General features: G+C 45.7%; 1 protein-coding gene across 2 annotated transcripts in view; it reads right to left on the reverse strand.

Moving 5' to 3' along the window:
- The window catches only part of LOC144167071 (uncharacterized), a 57465-nt gene that overhangs the window by 23036 nt on the left and 17823 nt on the right, over positions 1-16606 (reverse strand). The window contains exons 3-4 of one of the 2 annotated variants that reach the window (XM_077696462.1): positions 13604-13714; positions 11580-11633 (exon numbers count right to left, since the gene is read on the reverse strand). In XM_077696462.1, the coding sequence (XP_077552588.1) occupies positions 11580-11633; positions 13604-13714 (165 nt within the window). The remainder of the gene's footprint in view (positions 1-11579; positions 11634-13603; positions 13715-16606) is intronic. The other variant, XM_077696463.1, reaches the window with a different exon arrangement.

Consider the following 16606-nt stretch of genomic DNA (forward strand, 5'->3'; position numbering starts at 1 on the left):
ATTTTGAACATCCGCCGGGTATCGGGAAGTCCGGCTGGGGCGTGTGTCGGACGTTCGTAGGATGAGCAATTCCTTTGCATCGGACCATTCCACGGACATCCGTAAAAGGTCCGCTGGCTTTCGGCGGATGTCTAATGGACGTCCAAATGTCCGACACCGGATGTCCAAGGGATATTTTATGGAAGTCTGTGGTCCAATGTGTAGCCGTAGCGCGAAGCTGAGCTGTGTTGAACTACACCCAGCAGATAACTCCACAATTTTGAAATGTTGCCCAAAATGACCTTGTGGGAAATGGTCTTCAAGGAGGTTGGCTAGACAGTACTGAAAATGAAACTTCAGACCACAGAAATAGCGCAACAACTGCTCCTCGCCCGTGGGGCCGATCAATTGAAACAACAGTGAAACCTGGAGGTGTTATTTCGCAGTAGAAAACCTTTTCATGTAGCCATCACTAGGTTACACCGATAGTACCTGGTGAATGGGAGGCAAAGAAATATTGAAAATTTGTTGATTAGCCTTCTGGCTTTCACAATTAGCACTCGCAAACGATCATGTCTGTTACTGGCCCGTCATGTGGTTGCAGTAACACTGTTGGATGCATCTTTTGATAGGAGAAAATAAGCCCTTTGTGAGGGCATCAGTATTAGTTGTACCAAACTTTAACAACAAACCCGTCGTCCAAATTCAAACGATCAATGGAGCCCTTGTTACGGAAGGTCATAGCTGATTCGCAAATTTTTCTGTGTTGAACGCATCCGTATCAAAAACCCCTGTGAAATATTAAAGGCGGTACTTTTAAGTTTTGTGGCCGTTTTCAGATCGTTTGATTTTTGCGTGATTTAAGAATATTCATTCTAACCGGGCGCGGCCGGTAAGCATGCTTCTGCCTAATTCTCTAATCATCATCATTAACAACAACGACAGCCTATTTAGGTGCACTGCGCGATGAAGGCCTCAACCCTTTGACCTCTATTCGTTGCTGTCCTGTGCTTCCCGAGTCCATTCTTTGCCTCCGAATTTTCTTATTTCATCTCTCTATGGAGTTGATGGCCTTCCGCTTCTTCTAGTCCCGTTTCTCGGCATCTATTCTGTTGTCCTTGTGGTCGGACACCTGTCGTCCGTTCGTCGTACCGCATACCCAGCCCAAGTCCATTTCTGTTTAACCTGAACTACGATATCATCTAACCGAGTTTGTTCCCTTATCCGGGTAGCTCATTTTCTGTCCCTAAGCGTTACTCCTATCATTATTCGCTTCATGGCAGGTTGAGTGGACCTAAGCTTGATTTTTAATTGTTTAGTAAGTCGCCAAGTTTCTGCGGCGTGTATCATCAGCGGCAGGCCGCATTGGTCGAATACCCTTCGTTTTAGGGATGGAGGTATCTACTTTTCATTATTTGTAAGTGCTTGCAGATTGCAGCCCATTCCAGTCCTGCTCTGCGCCTGATTTCTTTCTCGCAGTTTCGGTCCGCACGGACCATCTAGTCAAGGTAGTTCTATTCTTGTACTTGTACCAGTATTTCGTCTTCTTGTCTAAAAAAGGGGCGTTAGCATGTTTATTTATCGCCACTTTAGTTTTAGTCATATTTATTTTTATCCCCACAGCGAAGCTCTCTGATTTTAGTTCCTCAATCGTGTTTGGGAATTGCTGTGCAAATTCACTAAGCAAGACTATGTCGTCTGCAAACCTTAAGTGGCTCAAGTATTCGCCGTTTATCTGTCAGCCTATGTTTTCCCAGTCAAGCATCCTGAATACACTCTCCAGACATGTGAACAATTTTGGTGAGATGTTATCTTCTTGTCGCACTCCTCTTTGGATTGGAAATTTATCACTTAGCTTGTGAAGGGTTATTCTGCCGGTGCATTCCTCATATATGTCGTCTAGGAGTCGCAGGTAGGTCTTTTCTATTCCTTGGTCCTTTACGGCGTCCATCACTGCGGCGGTGCTTACCGTATTGAACGCTTTTTTGTATTCTAAAATATCATGTAAAGTGGTTTTATATAATCTCCTCTTTTTTAATTTACTTTGGTGATGACATGAACGTGATTCATTGTAGAGTGTCCTTTTCTGAAACCAGCCTGTTGCCTGGCTTGTTGGAAGTCTAGGCTGGTGGTTATGCGGCTAAACACTATCTTGGTAACTAGCTTTTATACAACCGATAGAAGGCTGATGGGTTTGTAGTTCTTGAGATCTTTGTTATGTCTCTTCTTGGGAATCAAAACTGTTTTGGTGTTTTTCCAGGCTTTTGGTACTTTTAAAGCCATTAAACATGCTGAGAATAGTTAGGCAAGCTTTTCTAGTATTATATCTCTACCCTATTCTACAAGGTCTATTGTCATGCCGTCGTCAGCAGCAGATTTTTTTTTCATGCCTTGAAGTGCCTTTTCTACTTCGTCTTTCCTCATTGGTGCAACATCGCAGGCCACGCTTCAAGTCTCGGTACTTTCTTCCACTCCAGCGTCGCTGGCGTATAGCCTGCTGTAGAATCATTCTGCGATTTTTATTATCTCTTCCATATTGTGCGTAATGTTACCCTGTTCATCTCTAAGTGCATGCAATCTGTCTCTGCCAAACGCCAGCTTCCGTCTTGCTGCCTTCACGCCTTCTCCCTTTTCTAACGTTTCCGCGATGGCCGCCATGTTGAACGCACGAATGTCATTTGTTTTACTTTTGTTTATCAATTTCGACAGCTTCGCTAGTTTAGTTTCATCCAGCGTATACGACAATATGATTTTGTAGCGCTGCCAAATGAGTTCCTTTGCTGGCCTGGTTTTCTAGTTTGCTTTATACCTGCTGCATCTCCATTAGCTGCTGCTGACTCAGTGAATGCTGTGGTTAGGTTAGCATTTACGATGTCCACACTGTCCTCGTTCTGACCGCCTACAAGGGCGAACTTGTTCTGAAGAGTTATTTTAAGCTCCTGTAACCTGTCTCTGACTGACCTGACGCGGGGTTTCTTGCTTTCTACGCATTCCTTTTGAGATTTGCCCTTACTTTGCACCTGTCTGTCTATCCTATGATGACTGCACTGAATCTTGCTAAGTACCTCCACGTCTTGCACAATGCTGGGGTTGTCACTCACAATGAAGTCAATTTCGTTTTTTGTAATCCCGTCAGAACTTTTCCAATTTATTTTCGACTCTCGCGTTTCCGCATGAATGTGTTTAGTGGTTATAGGTTATTTCTCTCTGCAAATAAAACCAGTGCATCACCTCGACAGTTGCGAGTGCCTATTCCGACATTTTCCAGTGATTATTCTCCTACTCTCTTTGCACCTACTTTTGCGTTAAAGTCTCCCATTAAAATTGTGAACTTTGCAGTTCTCCTATTGATTGCTAATCCGACGTCTTCGTACAAACTATCTACGGCCTCATCCTCGTAGCTAGCTGTTGGTGCATAGGCTTGAATTATCTTTACCCTGTAGCGCTTGTTAAGATTGATCACAACGACTCCGACGCTTTCGTTACACTGAAGAATTTTTCCACACCTCTTGCTATTTACCGATACATAAGAAATCCTCCCGGTGCCCTTCCTTTTCGTGAGACCCCCGATAGGACAGAATATGTTCGCTAGTAAGTTCTATGCAGCCTTCTCTTGTTCTTTTAACCTCACTTAGCCCAGGAACATACCATTTAATGTGTTTGAGTTCATGCAATAGCACAGCTAAGCTACCGTCGGCAGACAGGGTTCGTGCTTTAAACGTTGCCAAGTTCAAGTTCCTTTCAAGTTCCAAGGGCAACTTCCTTGCACCTTGATTATCCTGATGCCACCTTTGACTCTTACAACCATTACAGCAACAAGAACTACAAGCAGTGTTTTTAGAAAGTTTTGAACTGCATTTCTGTGTACGTTTTGAACAAAAGGATCTTACCTTGACCACAAGCACAATAGTATACAAAATTATTTTAACGGTCTTGAATGTACTCTGCAAATAAAGAAATAAAAGGGGCGAGTGATATGAGGCTGGTCACCCATACAAACTGAGGGGTCAAAAGCGTTTTCTAATGAAACAGCACTGGGAATTCATACCGGCTTTCTATACCGAAGCGCTTTTCACGATTCTCAAAAATAATAGAACCGATTCTCTCTGGAAACAAAAGCTCTGCGGACCTCAGTACACACGAAAACGACGTATATCAAAACGCAATGACCGAAAATAAAAATGAAAACACTTGTGGAGGCAATGATCTAAATAAAAACGCAAAACCACAGATCAACGAAAGCAAAGCCCTTTAATTTTGCCGATGTTTTCGCGAATGCAAAATGTACATATCGGTAACTGTAGATAATTTTTGTGCTATTCACGCGAACCTTCAAGTTCTTCTATTGCGGCCCGCTCTTCCATGGAGCGAAAAACGCGCTGCGTACCTATGCCGTCCTAGAAGGTGAAATGCCCGACGAGAGCAAACGACTGCACCTAGAGTATTTGTGATGGGAGCGATGATGAGGATTGGTTCTCGCGGTGAGCGAGAGCTCCCCCGAGAGTCAGAATCTGTGTGAGGGCTTCTGTCTATCATTGAATCTATAAGGTCGATGGAGGCGCGGTCAACACTTTCTCCATGGCCAAGCATCCAGTGAGTACGGGCCAAGCACTTCAAAGGCATCGTAATCATCATCGTCATTATCAGCATTGTCGTCACCCTCATTGCCGCTTCCGCATGTAGTAAACTTCACCGGAAAGCATATCACCACATGTTAGCACCGACACCGCAAGTACCTCAATGCGAAGCTCGTTTGAAAAACTTTTTTGACTGCCTCGTTTGAAAAAATTTTTTGACTGCAAACGTATCAACTTCCCCTCATAAACTGCGTTCCGCCAGATTTATAATAAATTATCTTCGGCATTACGGTCACTTTTTTGATATACCAGTTGTGTTATTTCCCGATGACTGAGTGTGCTACCATTGCCTCGTATAGAGCAGGTACTGACTGATTTGAGCAAGCAAGATGTAAACTGGAGGAAAATCAAATTCGTCTACTTAGGTTTGGCATAGAGAGAACCTGAAATTATAGTGCTGACGTTTGTAAACATCCCATGTGAGACTGTTTTATTAGTTCAACCGGCCCGCGAGATAGTTACAAAATTTCAAAACAAAGTTTTCAAATTATTTCTTTAACGGTATACTGATGCCTCCCTGAGGCTTTACCATGTCCAGCGTCCATAGACAAAAGAGGAGTAAGAAATGGCAAGACTAACTTACGCACGATTGTTCCGTAGCTTTCCACACAGTATAGATGTTTTTTCAAGAAATACCTAACAAATTTAAGAATTAGTCTTTTTCAGCGCTGCAATATTCCAAAGCGAGGTAGTATTGAACTACTACTTAAAACATAGGAATGTTATCGCAATAACTAAAACCACAAGGGCAGCTCATTCGTTGGCAGTCGAAGTCCCTGTCCTGGGCCTTTGGCTCTGCTTTGAGTAATGCAACCAATCTCTCCCCCCTTTGTGGCGGCGCCCTAAAGCGGAACCCTTCCAGAAAGCTCCCATCTTTGTGATCCCCAAGTTTTTGATATTATTGCCGAAATTTGCGAGCAGTTTCTACTGCATTTTATTAGGTCGATTGGTCGGTTTGACACTTCCCTTCACATTCGCGCGGACAATGCTTTATGTTTTGTTTACTTTTGGGTTTTCTCGCCCGCGTGTAGCCGCTCCCAGCTATTTTATCGGTTTTCGAAGCAAAGCCAGTGTTCACATCCGCTGTGTATGGCACACAGGCTAATCTACCTGATAGGGAGGGGGTTTCGCCTTTCGTCACTGACCTCCAGTGTTCGTCTTCGATCGACGACCTTCGGGATTTAACTCGATGGCCCCAAATATTCACATAGAAAGATTGATTTATTGTGATTGCTTGTAGGGTTTAACGCACAGACGGAATGGAGACGATGAGGCAGACTGTAGTGGAGGGCTCCAGAATAATTTTGACCACCTGGGGATCTTTAACGTGCGCCGAAATCTTGTACACACGGGCGTTTTTGCTTGTCGCCTTCATCAGCAAAGCGTCCGCCGGGGACGGACATCGAGCCCGCGACCGCGTGCTCAGGAGCGCAACGCTTTAGCCACTGAGCCACCGCGGCGGGTAATATACATAGAAATATATATGTTGTGAGGGCACAGACCATGGCATGCGACATCCTTGAAACACGCCTGCGCACGTTATTCTGTTACTGCTCCATTCCCGCTTCTATATTCCTTGCTCTCTTAGCAGAGCGAATGTTATCTCCGCTGAACTTTGCCCTTTGAATACACGTGAATCGTCCATGGCTACCTGAGCATATATGTATGAAGAGCTTCTGGCATCACGATGCGTATAAAGAAGAGAGACTAAGAACGAAAAGGACTTGTCCCTACTCTTGCATTATTGCTTGGAAGAAATAGTCCAAGGTGAGGGGACATTTGGAACGACGCCGTACCCAATTTGTTTTGACCCTTGCACTACCAAGACGATGGTTCCTGCCAAACACCACCAGCCTCGCAGTCATGTGCACTTCGCGACCCAAGAGCTCTGGCGGAAGTTTCCCCAGTGTGCATCAATGTGATCTCCGTCTTCATCATTTTTGCTGATCGTCGCGTTACCCTTATTCTACGTCGTCATGGTGGCCGTATGCATGATGTACAAGATGATGCCAAAAAGAGTGTACATGGAACAATAATGGGATCGGAGGCCTCCGAAGGCGATAGTGAAGTGGAGGATGGTAGTTGTGCGTGAAGGATACGCCGCAAGGGAAGGAGCAACAGCGCGGTCAGCAGGAAAGCTGTGCAGGGGAAGGGAAAGAGCAAGGGTGAAACAAAGATGGTGAGGCAGAGATGCAGAACGGTGATAAACTACAGCGGAAGAGCTTGTGGTCAAGGGAGAGATAGTGTGAAAGAAAGAGTATGGCGGAAAAGACTCGAAGGGAAATTAACTAGACGGCGAGTGTAGTGAAGAGCGTTGTAAAATCGGGAAAAACCTGAAAATTTTGTTACCTTCAGTGCTTTTGGCGTCTGCCATCGCTTGCGCTTTTTCGCGTCTGTAACGACAAATGCGATACCTTGTCACGAGCTTCTCTAGAGGTATTGCGAAGAAATAGTGGAGACGGTGTTTTTGATGGTACGAAAGATGCGGAAGGAGGGAACGAGGAGAGTAATAGTTTGGCAAGTTTAGGAGTGACACTCAAACAAGAGGGAGATAAGGCGAAAAAATTCAAACGTAACAGTCTGCGACAGAGGTGGCAACGTGAAAATGGATTAGTGCAAATAGGTAACAGTAATTTATCAAGCATATCAGTTGTGGAGGAAACAGGGAAAGAGGACTGAAGGGGAGGGAACGAAATTGTAGGAGTCTCGTGATATTGTGACGGGGATGTTCGGGGGGGGGGAACGCTACATTCTCGTGGGGCCCAGAACAAAAGGAAGCCTTCCAAACGCTCACAAACATACTCACTGCTTCTCCCATTCTGGGACATTTCGACCCGGCGGCATCCACTGAAGTCCGTACAGATGCGAGTGGACACGGAATTGGCGCTGTTTTAGCGCAACGACAAGCAAACGGCGACCGAGTCAGTGCTTACGTAAGCCGTCTTCTCTCGTCGTCAGAACGGAACTACGCTATCACGGAGCGCGAATGTCTTGCTCTTGTATGGGCCGTAGGGAAATTCCGTCCCTACCTCTACGGAAGGCCGTTCACAGTTGTCACCGACCACCACGCCCTTTGCTGGCTCTCCTCCTTAAAGGACCCCACGGCCCGCTTGGGGCGTTGGGGTTTGACCTTACAAGAATACTGCTTTACTGTCTCCTTCAAATCTGGTCGTATACAACAAGATGCGGACTGCTTGTCCCGGCATCCCGTCGATCCACCTGGTTCCTCTGCCCAGGACGGCGACGCCTGTGTCCTGGCTATTTCTGATTTGATTCGTATTGAGGATGAACAGCGTCGTGACAACACCTTACGAGCGATCATAGACAATCTGCGCTCATCTGCACAAGATCCTTCGCTGCAGGCGTACCTAGTACAAGATGGGGTGCTTTACTGCCACAACTTTCGCCCTGACGGCCCTGCTGTGCTCCTGGTTGTTCCGCAACACCTTAGAAGGTCCGTGCTCCATCAACTGCACGATGCACCTACTGCAGGCCATCTAGGTCTGACACGCACCTATGACCGCGTCAGGCGGCGCTTTTTCCGGCCTGGCCTATATAGGTCGGTTCGACGCTACGTCAGTGCTTGTGACGCCTGCCAGCGACGGAAAAGGTTAACAAGGACACCGGCTAGTCCCTTACAGTCCCTCGAAGTGCCGAGCGAACCGTTCTACCGTGTAGAGATGGACCTCCTTGGTCCCTTTCCTTTCTCAACCTCCGGGAACAAGTGGATTGTCGCGGCAATGGACGATGCTACCCGTTTTGCTATTACGCGGGCGCTACCTACAAGTTGTGCCACTGATGTCGCTGACTTCCTCCTTCACGACGTCATTTTACACCACGGTGCTCCACGTCAACTTCTCACCGACCGGGGACGATACTTTTTATCCAAAGTGGTCGCTGATCTCCTTCGTATGAGATTCCTCGACACACAAGCTCACTACTTCTTACCAACCCCAAACCAATGGACTTATGGAACGTTTTAACCGAACCCTTACGGACATGCGGTCTATGTATGTCTCCGCGGATCACAAAGATTGGGACTTGACGTTGCCGTATGTGACTTTTGCGTACAACTCCTCGCGCCACGATACGGCTGGTTTTTCACCCTTTTATCTCCTCTACGGACGTGAGCCCACTTTGCCGCTTGACACCTTGATGCCCTCATAGATAACTTCACCGACCGAATATGCATTCTACGCTATTTCTCGAGCAACTCTAGCCCGTGAGGTCGCCCGCGCCCGCCTTTCGGCCTCCCAGGTTTCGCACAAAACACGTTATGACCTTAAGCACCGCAACGTCTATTATCCTCCTGGAACGCTCGTATTGTTATGGTCTCCTTCTCGCCGCGTGCGCATTTCTGAAAAGCTTCTTTCGCCTTATCATGGCCCTTACAAGGTCCTCCGGCAGGTCACCGATGTGACGTATGAGATCAGTCCTGTTGCAGCGTCCATATCATCTTCCACGCCGAAGACCGACATCGTGCATGTACTGCGGCTCAAGCCGCGCAATTCTCCCAGCTTGGACGCAACACCTTAGTCAGCACCGAGTCGGTGCTTTCCCGGCCGGGTGGCTATGTGACGGGGATGTTCGGCTATGTACTGATCCGACGGGTATGCGTCAGTGTCTGTGCTGGAGAGAGGGTCTGATCATAGCTCAGCAGCCAGAAGAGGAAGTCGACGACGATCGCTCTCGACTTGGTTCGTGCGTGAATCTGGACACTCTGCTCTCGCTCCCCCCCTTGTAAATACCTTTGGTTAATACAATACCTTCCCCGTAACAATATAATGCCGAGGGGTGATATGGGAGACTAAAGGAAAGGGGGAACGGAAGTGGGGATATGCGGGGACAATAGGAGGGAGAGGGGAAGAGCAACAGGGCGCAAGGAGAGAAGCCGGAGACATGAGCAGGATGAGACGTCAATGAGATCAAAGATCAAAGCGGAGAGAAAAAAAGCGGTATCGCGGTGTTTGAGAAAGGACAAGTTGCAAGACAGTAGGAGAATTCGAGAAGCTAGAAGTCGGGCTCTTACGGGAGAGGCATTTAGGAAAGAGAACAAGGATACCGTCGGAATGAAGGAGGGGAGCGATAGCATTGAGTGAGCGGGGATAAAAGTAGATGGCAGAGGGGACAGAGGCGAGTTGAATGAGATGAAAAGTTTGCCAAGAAAAAGGGGGGAAAGCCTGCAGGCGCTGCGTGGCAGGGGTTAGCAAATGACATCATCGGAGAATGTCACTTCAGTAAAGCAAGAGGAATGGTGGCCACTTTCTTGTTCGAGCATCCCAGGACATCTGAGTTCATTAACATTCCCAAATCCTTCGGCTTCGTGCGCGCTGTCGCCTTTCAGTACATGGGCCCGCCAATAAAGCGTGATAAACCCAGGACATGGTATGACCATCCATCAGTTCCGCGCTCGCAATTCTGCAGCGTGAGGTTCAACAGTCAGGGCACCAAGCGTCTGGTAATATAAATTTTTAATAAAACAGGTGCGTTGGTTGCACGCACGAGATAAAGACGAGGAGTTGCAAAACAGGGTGCACTGGGACAACCTACCAGCACACTTTTGTTCACCTCAACGAGAGTAACCGAGAACAGAAGCTGCCGACACTGAATGGAAGTGCGACACAAGATTACTGCCCCGCTGCAAAATTTCAAAGCTGGTCGAATGTGATGTTAATGTATTCTGTAGTGTACGTTTCAAGAAAAGGTTCAAAGTATGCACGATAAGATATGCATATCTGTGAGCGTTAGAACTGAGTGCCATCATCTGAAACCGCATGTAACTTGGCCGTACCAAACTGAGATTTGCCAGAAAGGGTAAATCAAATGATAAAAGCAAATGACGTTTCCTGAAAACAATACGGCTTCATAAAAAAATACCGGTAAAAAGGTAAGACGAATACCGGCTTCGTAACGATGATCTACCCGGAGGCCATGCATACTGTTTAATACCTGGACTTCGCTTCTGCGCGCCCGGTCAGGCAGAAGCACTCTGTGGCCTGGGCACTCAATACACAAACGTAACGTCAGTGCTCTTCTACCAAGACAAGGAGTGTGGAAGGAAAAAAATATCAGAGGACCTCGTAAGCTATGGATACCCCTGCAAATTCTGAGCGCTCAGCAACGCAGATCGGCCAACCCACCCTCATCACAGAGGAAGGAGTGGAAGCCCTCCGCCATTCGTTTCGCTGTCGGTGTAAGCGAGATGCTAACACGAATCTTCAATAACTACGACGTCGAAGTTTGCCACCTGCCTACAAGTAAGCTCGGACAGCTACTAGTACACGCCATAGATGCTATTGAACGCGAAAGATATCCCGGGGTGGCCTATAAAGTTCCTTGCCAGGCTTGCGACGGAGCCTACACGGGTGAAACTGGAAACTTGAAGAGTCGACTAAAGGGTCTCAAAAACGCCGTTGCTAATGGCCGCACCAAGCTTAACGCCTTAAGAGAACACCACAATGTAACCGGTCATGTCCTCGCTTGGGAGTCAGCCAGAATCATTTCCAATGAGAAAATATCATCAAAGCGCTTTAGTGTGAAGACGGGCTTGTTGGTTCATACCGAAGGCAAGAACAGCGCAAAGAAACGGCGCAAAAAACGAGAAAGAGACAAACACGGGCTCTCTTCCGTGCCGTTTCTTCCCGCTATTTTTTGCCTTCTTTTTTATCAACTCGCCTACTCCGAGAACCCTTCTGCATCCAATCAACCCCGCGCACTCTTAATCGGACACGTGGGCCCATGCCTACAACATACGCATACCCTTTGCAACGTTCAACGCATTTTTAAATATGGTCGAGCCTCTTTTAGTTTCATATCTGAACAAGGCACCTTAAAGGCCCCGAAACGTGTATTTGTTTTTACCCATTGTTTTAACGGTCTGGGCGAGTGTCACTTTAGTCTCGGCAATGTATTTCCTCGCCAGAGGAGTTTTAGACGAAGTTTGGACTACCAAGTGCAACTTACGCGAGATTCTGCTTCATCCTTGAATCCTTCGATTTCCTCGGGTTTAATTTGGACCTGAGCAAGAAAAAAACATCAAAGTCGCATAACTTTTGATTACCTTTTCTCGCCATTCCTTCTCGATGAAATACAGATACAGAGTTTGCTATGTGACACAGATTCGGCTGATTATACCTAACGTCTTATTGTGTACGGAGAAAAATTCCAGAGTTCACTACGAAAACAAGTTGAAACTGTTGGTTAGTGGGGACAACAAGCGTGACCAGGATACATATCTACAGAAATTCACAGAATCTCGCACTAGTGCCTAGCATACTTATGCCGCTTGTCTGCAGTGCGAGTTCTTTTACGTCCAAGTATGGCTAAGAGTGACAAAGCACTTTAGACGGTTTACATTCTTTATTAGTTTTCTTTTTTTCGCTTTGCCAACCGATGAAGTGTCTTTACTTCGCTATTTTGTTTTGAAGATTCAAGGCTTACCCCAGGGGTAATCTATATACGCCATTTCCATACGCATTTAAAACGTTCCTTTGCAGAGTTTCTTCGTGTAATGTTTAATTTTGAAGGAGAGGTCTTTAAGATTCATACTTGTATTCTTGCAAATCTATGCGAGATTTCTCTCTTTCTATTTTTATGACATTTTGGTTTTTTGAAATCCTGTCGGGTATATTTTTCCCAGTCACGCTATTATGCCACATAAAGCGTTCACTTCAGCGATATCTGCATTTTTGTTGAAATGCTGGGCGCCATAAGCTTCGTATTCGTCGGTTATCGGGGCGTTATCCAAGATGATCACCAGGGTTTTGTCAGATTATTTGTGGAAAATTCGTCTTTTTCTCTTTCTCATTTCATGAGATTTCATAATTTAGACAAACAATTACCTTCCTTTCCACTATTACAACGATTACAGGTGTTAGCTTCGCCAAAAACTGCATTTTTTGTAGAAATTCGGGACGTTACATGGTCCTATCTATGGCGGTGCTTGACAAAGAATGCTGCGCATTAAAATAGAGACGCGTTGTTCAAAAACTATTTGAAAAATTTTATATCTACAAAGGAACGAAATGCCAGGGGTGCAGCCGGACACACCGTTAGCGAAAGTATTGACGCGTTGCTGACTGGATATACATCCCCGTTTTGCAGAGTGCAAACTATTTGTAAGGATACCACGAGGAAGTAAGGAAATGAAGGAAGGAAGGAAATGGAGGAAGGAAGGAAGGAAATGAAGGAAGGAAGGAAAAAGGAAGGAAAGCAAAAAAAAAAAAGGACGGAAGGAAATGAAGGAAGGAAGGAAATGAAGGAAGGAAGGAAAAAGGAAGGATATAAATAACTGAAGGAAGGAAGGAAGGAAGGAAGGAAACGCATAAGGAAGAATGGAAGGAAGGAAGGAAAAAGGAAGGAAATGAAGGAAATGAAGCAAGAAAGAAAGGCAGGAAAGAGCGAATTGAAGGATGAAAAGAAAATGGAAGCAAACGGAAGGAAGTAAGCAAGTGAAGGAAGGAAGGGATGAAGGAAGGAAGGAGGGAAGGAAGGAAGGAGGGAAGGAAGGAAGGAAGGAAGGAAGGAAGGAAGGAAATTTATTAATGTAGCGAACTTTCTCAATGGGGAGGATAAGGAGCGTAGGTAATCAAAATTACTCGCTCTACGGTGAATTCGCAAGTGAAAATTTCTTTTGATAATTGTGTCTTTTGATACGATGAATGTTATGGGATTATTACGGTTTCATGATTTTATCTGTTCGGGTGGTTGATGGCGTGGTTCAGTCCTTGTATGTAGACACACAGAGGTACATCCTTCTTCCTAAGAGTTTATGCGTTATTATTAAAAAAAATGTGATCCACCTAATAAACAAAACCTCTCAGAACGTATTCTAAGGAACTTCCTATCACTTTATAACTTTGAGATACGCTATTCTAGTCAGAAGCAGTTTCTCCAATATCGAAAGCAAGTTTCGCGTACGTGAGTTCAAAGGTTAACTACTTGTAGTTGGCCGCGTATTTAAACAGGCACAAAAACTGGTCTCTTACGACTCTGCTTCTGAAATCGGCGAGGAACACAGACGCCACGTAGCACACTGCCGTTGTTAAGGCGTTCCAGCCAAGGAAAAGCCCCAGTTTCTTTTTGGTCCCGGGGCTTTGCTGTGACAGAGATATTGAGAACGATGCGCTATAAGTACGGGTTTTTGGCCATGACTTTTATGTATTTACGAAATAAAAAGCCCAGAGATTGTGCTTTGTGAAATTTAAAAAGACGAATTATTTTTAAACTAACGGGTTTAATGTAGAGGCTGCACATTTTTTTCAATATTTTCACATACTGGAGCCCCAGTGTGCTATCACAAGACTGCCTGTGTACACGAGTGCAAAAACAGTTTCTTCAGAGATCAATACAGAGATCATTCAAAACACAATCAATCTCACGGAAGTCTCCCGAAGAATAAACACAGCAGGTAAGGCTAAATACAAGACCACAGGAAAATGTACAATTTACGGAACACAATAAATTCTAATCATTCAAAAATGCTTCTGAAAGCAACGGCCAAGTTTGACGTAGTACTGTTTTATTTTTTACTTAGTGCGTAGAAGAAGCTGTGCGTAAACAAATTATTTTGTTGTTGAAATAGTGCATTGTTACGTTTGTGCCCATTTCTAAAAAACTTCTGTGTATTAGGTGTCGACTAGTTGTTGTTTAATAGTAGCACAAATAATTCGCCCGAACATGCAAAACTTCTGAGGCATTCGCGATCGCTGCGCTCGGACAGAGGTTGTAACTTCAGAGTAGCAAGGTGAAATGACGGTGAAACGGCGGTAAATGAAACGGACTATTTTCTCTTGAACTGAATTGAGCGTGTTGCTTTCAGATATTTTTGAGGGGGTTTGACGTGGCGCAGCCGTATTCAAGGATCTGTAAGGTGAGCGACTGTGTGTCAGTAATACTGTGTTATGTGGACATTAGCCCAATGGAGGGATTACGAAGCGTAATTATTTTATTGCCATTTGCATGTGTACTCAATGTGCTTCGTCCACGACAAGGTAGATGTCAAGGTGACGTCTAGGAACCTATATTCGGGCACCAGGGGTAGGGAAGAGTCAATAAAATATCACTTTTTCAAAAAGAATGAAACGGCGATTGCTAAAGAAAAGGTGACTTTGTTTAAAGGGTATATTTAGTTTTATTCTGTCGCGCCACCTCGAAAATTGTGTAGAAGGCCATTAAGCAAAACCTGGTCGTAATTCTTGTTTATTACGTCATGCAATGCCCAGTCGTCAGCATATAAGCAAATTATCGATGATGGAATATTCAGCTGAACATTTCCATTAGAACGAAGGTGGCCTTGGACCAATCACCGTGTTTGAGGAATAAACATTGTGTACTGAGAGCGGGTATGTAAAAAGCTAGGTATGAAATCACCTAAAGAAGAGCTATTAAACGTAGAAGAAAGTTTGAGAAGTCGTTTACAGAAATAACGGTGACTCGCACGCTTTAGGTGAGTTTATTAAAATGGAATCGATTTTTTTGCATGTCGAAGGCTGGAGCAATATCTTAAAGGGGCACTGACACAAAATTTTGAAGGCGAGATAACTTCGGAGATAGATTGGTGGGAACACATATACATCGTCTGCAAAATATCAGCGGCGAATACAGCCTAGAACATATTTAAAATCAATTTTGAAGTGTGCGAAACGCAACCGAGCAGCCAGCAGAGGACCACGCGCAATTGTAAATAAACAACATCCAAACACGTCACGAGTTTGTGTTTGCCGCTTCCGCACTACCGGCGTTTTTTGCCGGTTCGCCCGGCTCGCCGCTCCAATCGGAGGGCCGGAGGGCGGAGCTTCTGCTCTCGAGAACGAACGACCCGATCGTTGGCGGCGGAGGCGCCGTGATTTCGTCAGCTAATCGGCAGCTGGCCGCGACCAAAGTTCTACAGCGATTCCAGGCACTCTGTTTCTATTACTGTTTATTACCATTGGATGCGAAAACGCGCCGGAGGCACGAAAAGCTCACTGAGCTAGCCGCACGGTCGCTGTGAAGGCGGCGGCCACGGCCGCGAAGTGGCCCAGGCCGGCGCAGGTAGCTCGAGTGATAGCTTGTTACCGCTGCACGAAATTGTCCCCAAGTCCCGACCATGGTGGCTTACATGAGAAAGGAGTTAATGATGCGATGGCGGGTTGCATTAAAAATTGTCATCTGCACCGCTTACGAGAGCGGCACTCGAATATCCGCCGCAGTGCTGAGCCGAACACATCTGTAGGCGGACCTGTAGGCAGACCGGCCGGCAGCTCCCAGCGCGCGTCTTGCCACCCAGCGTCTCGAGCGTCGCGCGTCGTTCTTTAGCCGCGGTAGCATTTGCACTCGCAGCGCCTGCGTCACATCCACGGTCGCTTTTTAATTAAGCGCCTCACGAGATCAGTACGTGGGGGCATTCGCAGAAACTGCCGTTGATGCGGATTCGACAGTGCTACGGCGGCTCTGCTCTGTGATATCCCTCCGACGGTCACGTGGTCAGCTTTGTTCACATAAAATCCACAAAATCCATCGTTTCGCGGCACTCGCTGAAACCGAAACTGCGACTGGCCGCATTGAAAATGCCTCTAATTAAACAACCGTCGCACGCTGAAGCAAATGAGGTTTCTACAGGTTATAAGTAGGTCACTAGCTACTTATCGCAACAAAAAAAACAAGATGCAAAATTTTTGTGTCAGTGCCCCTTTAAGAAAATTCCACAAGCTGAGTGATGGGTCCACATCCGCGAGTGAAACCATGCTCGGAATCACGAAATACGTTTTCTTTTTAGAAGATCTATAATACCAATAATGAATTGAAGAATTCGGTCAAGAATTTATGAAATCAAGAGTTTTACATGATTGATACGTTATAAAAATCATCCAATATTTCAACGGTCACTTCTTGTTGGTGGATTAAGACATGGGATAAAATTTTGCAAGTTTCCGAACTAAGCGGACTTTCGAGGCAGACAAAGATTTCTCAAAAATATTCACGTTCCGGCTGGTCCCAACAAACAAACT

This window comes from Haemaphysalis longicornis, unplaced genomic scaffold (genome assembly GCF_048455015.1).
Source record: "Haemaphysalis longicornis isolate Haplotype H1 unplaced genomic scaffold, Haemaphysalis longicornis Haplotype H1 scaffold_2, whole genome shotgun sequence".
In the NCBI taxonomy this organism is placed as follows: domain Eukaryota; kingdom Metazoa; phylum Arthropoda; class Arachnida; order Ixodida; family Ixodidae; genus Haemaphysalis; species Haemaphysalis longicornis.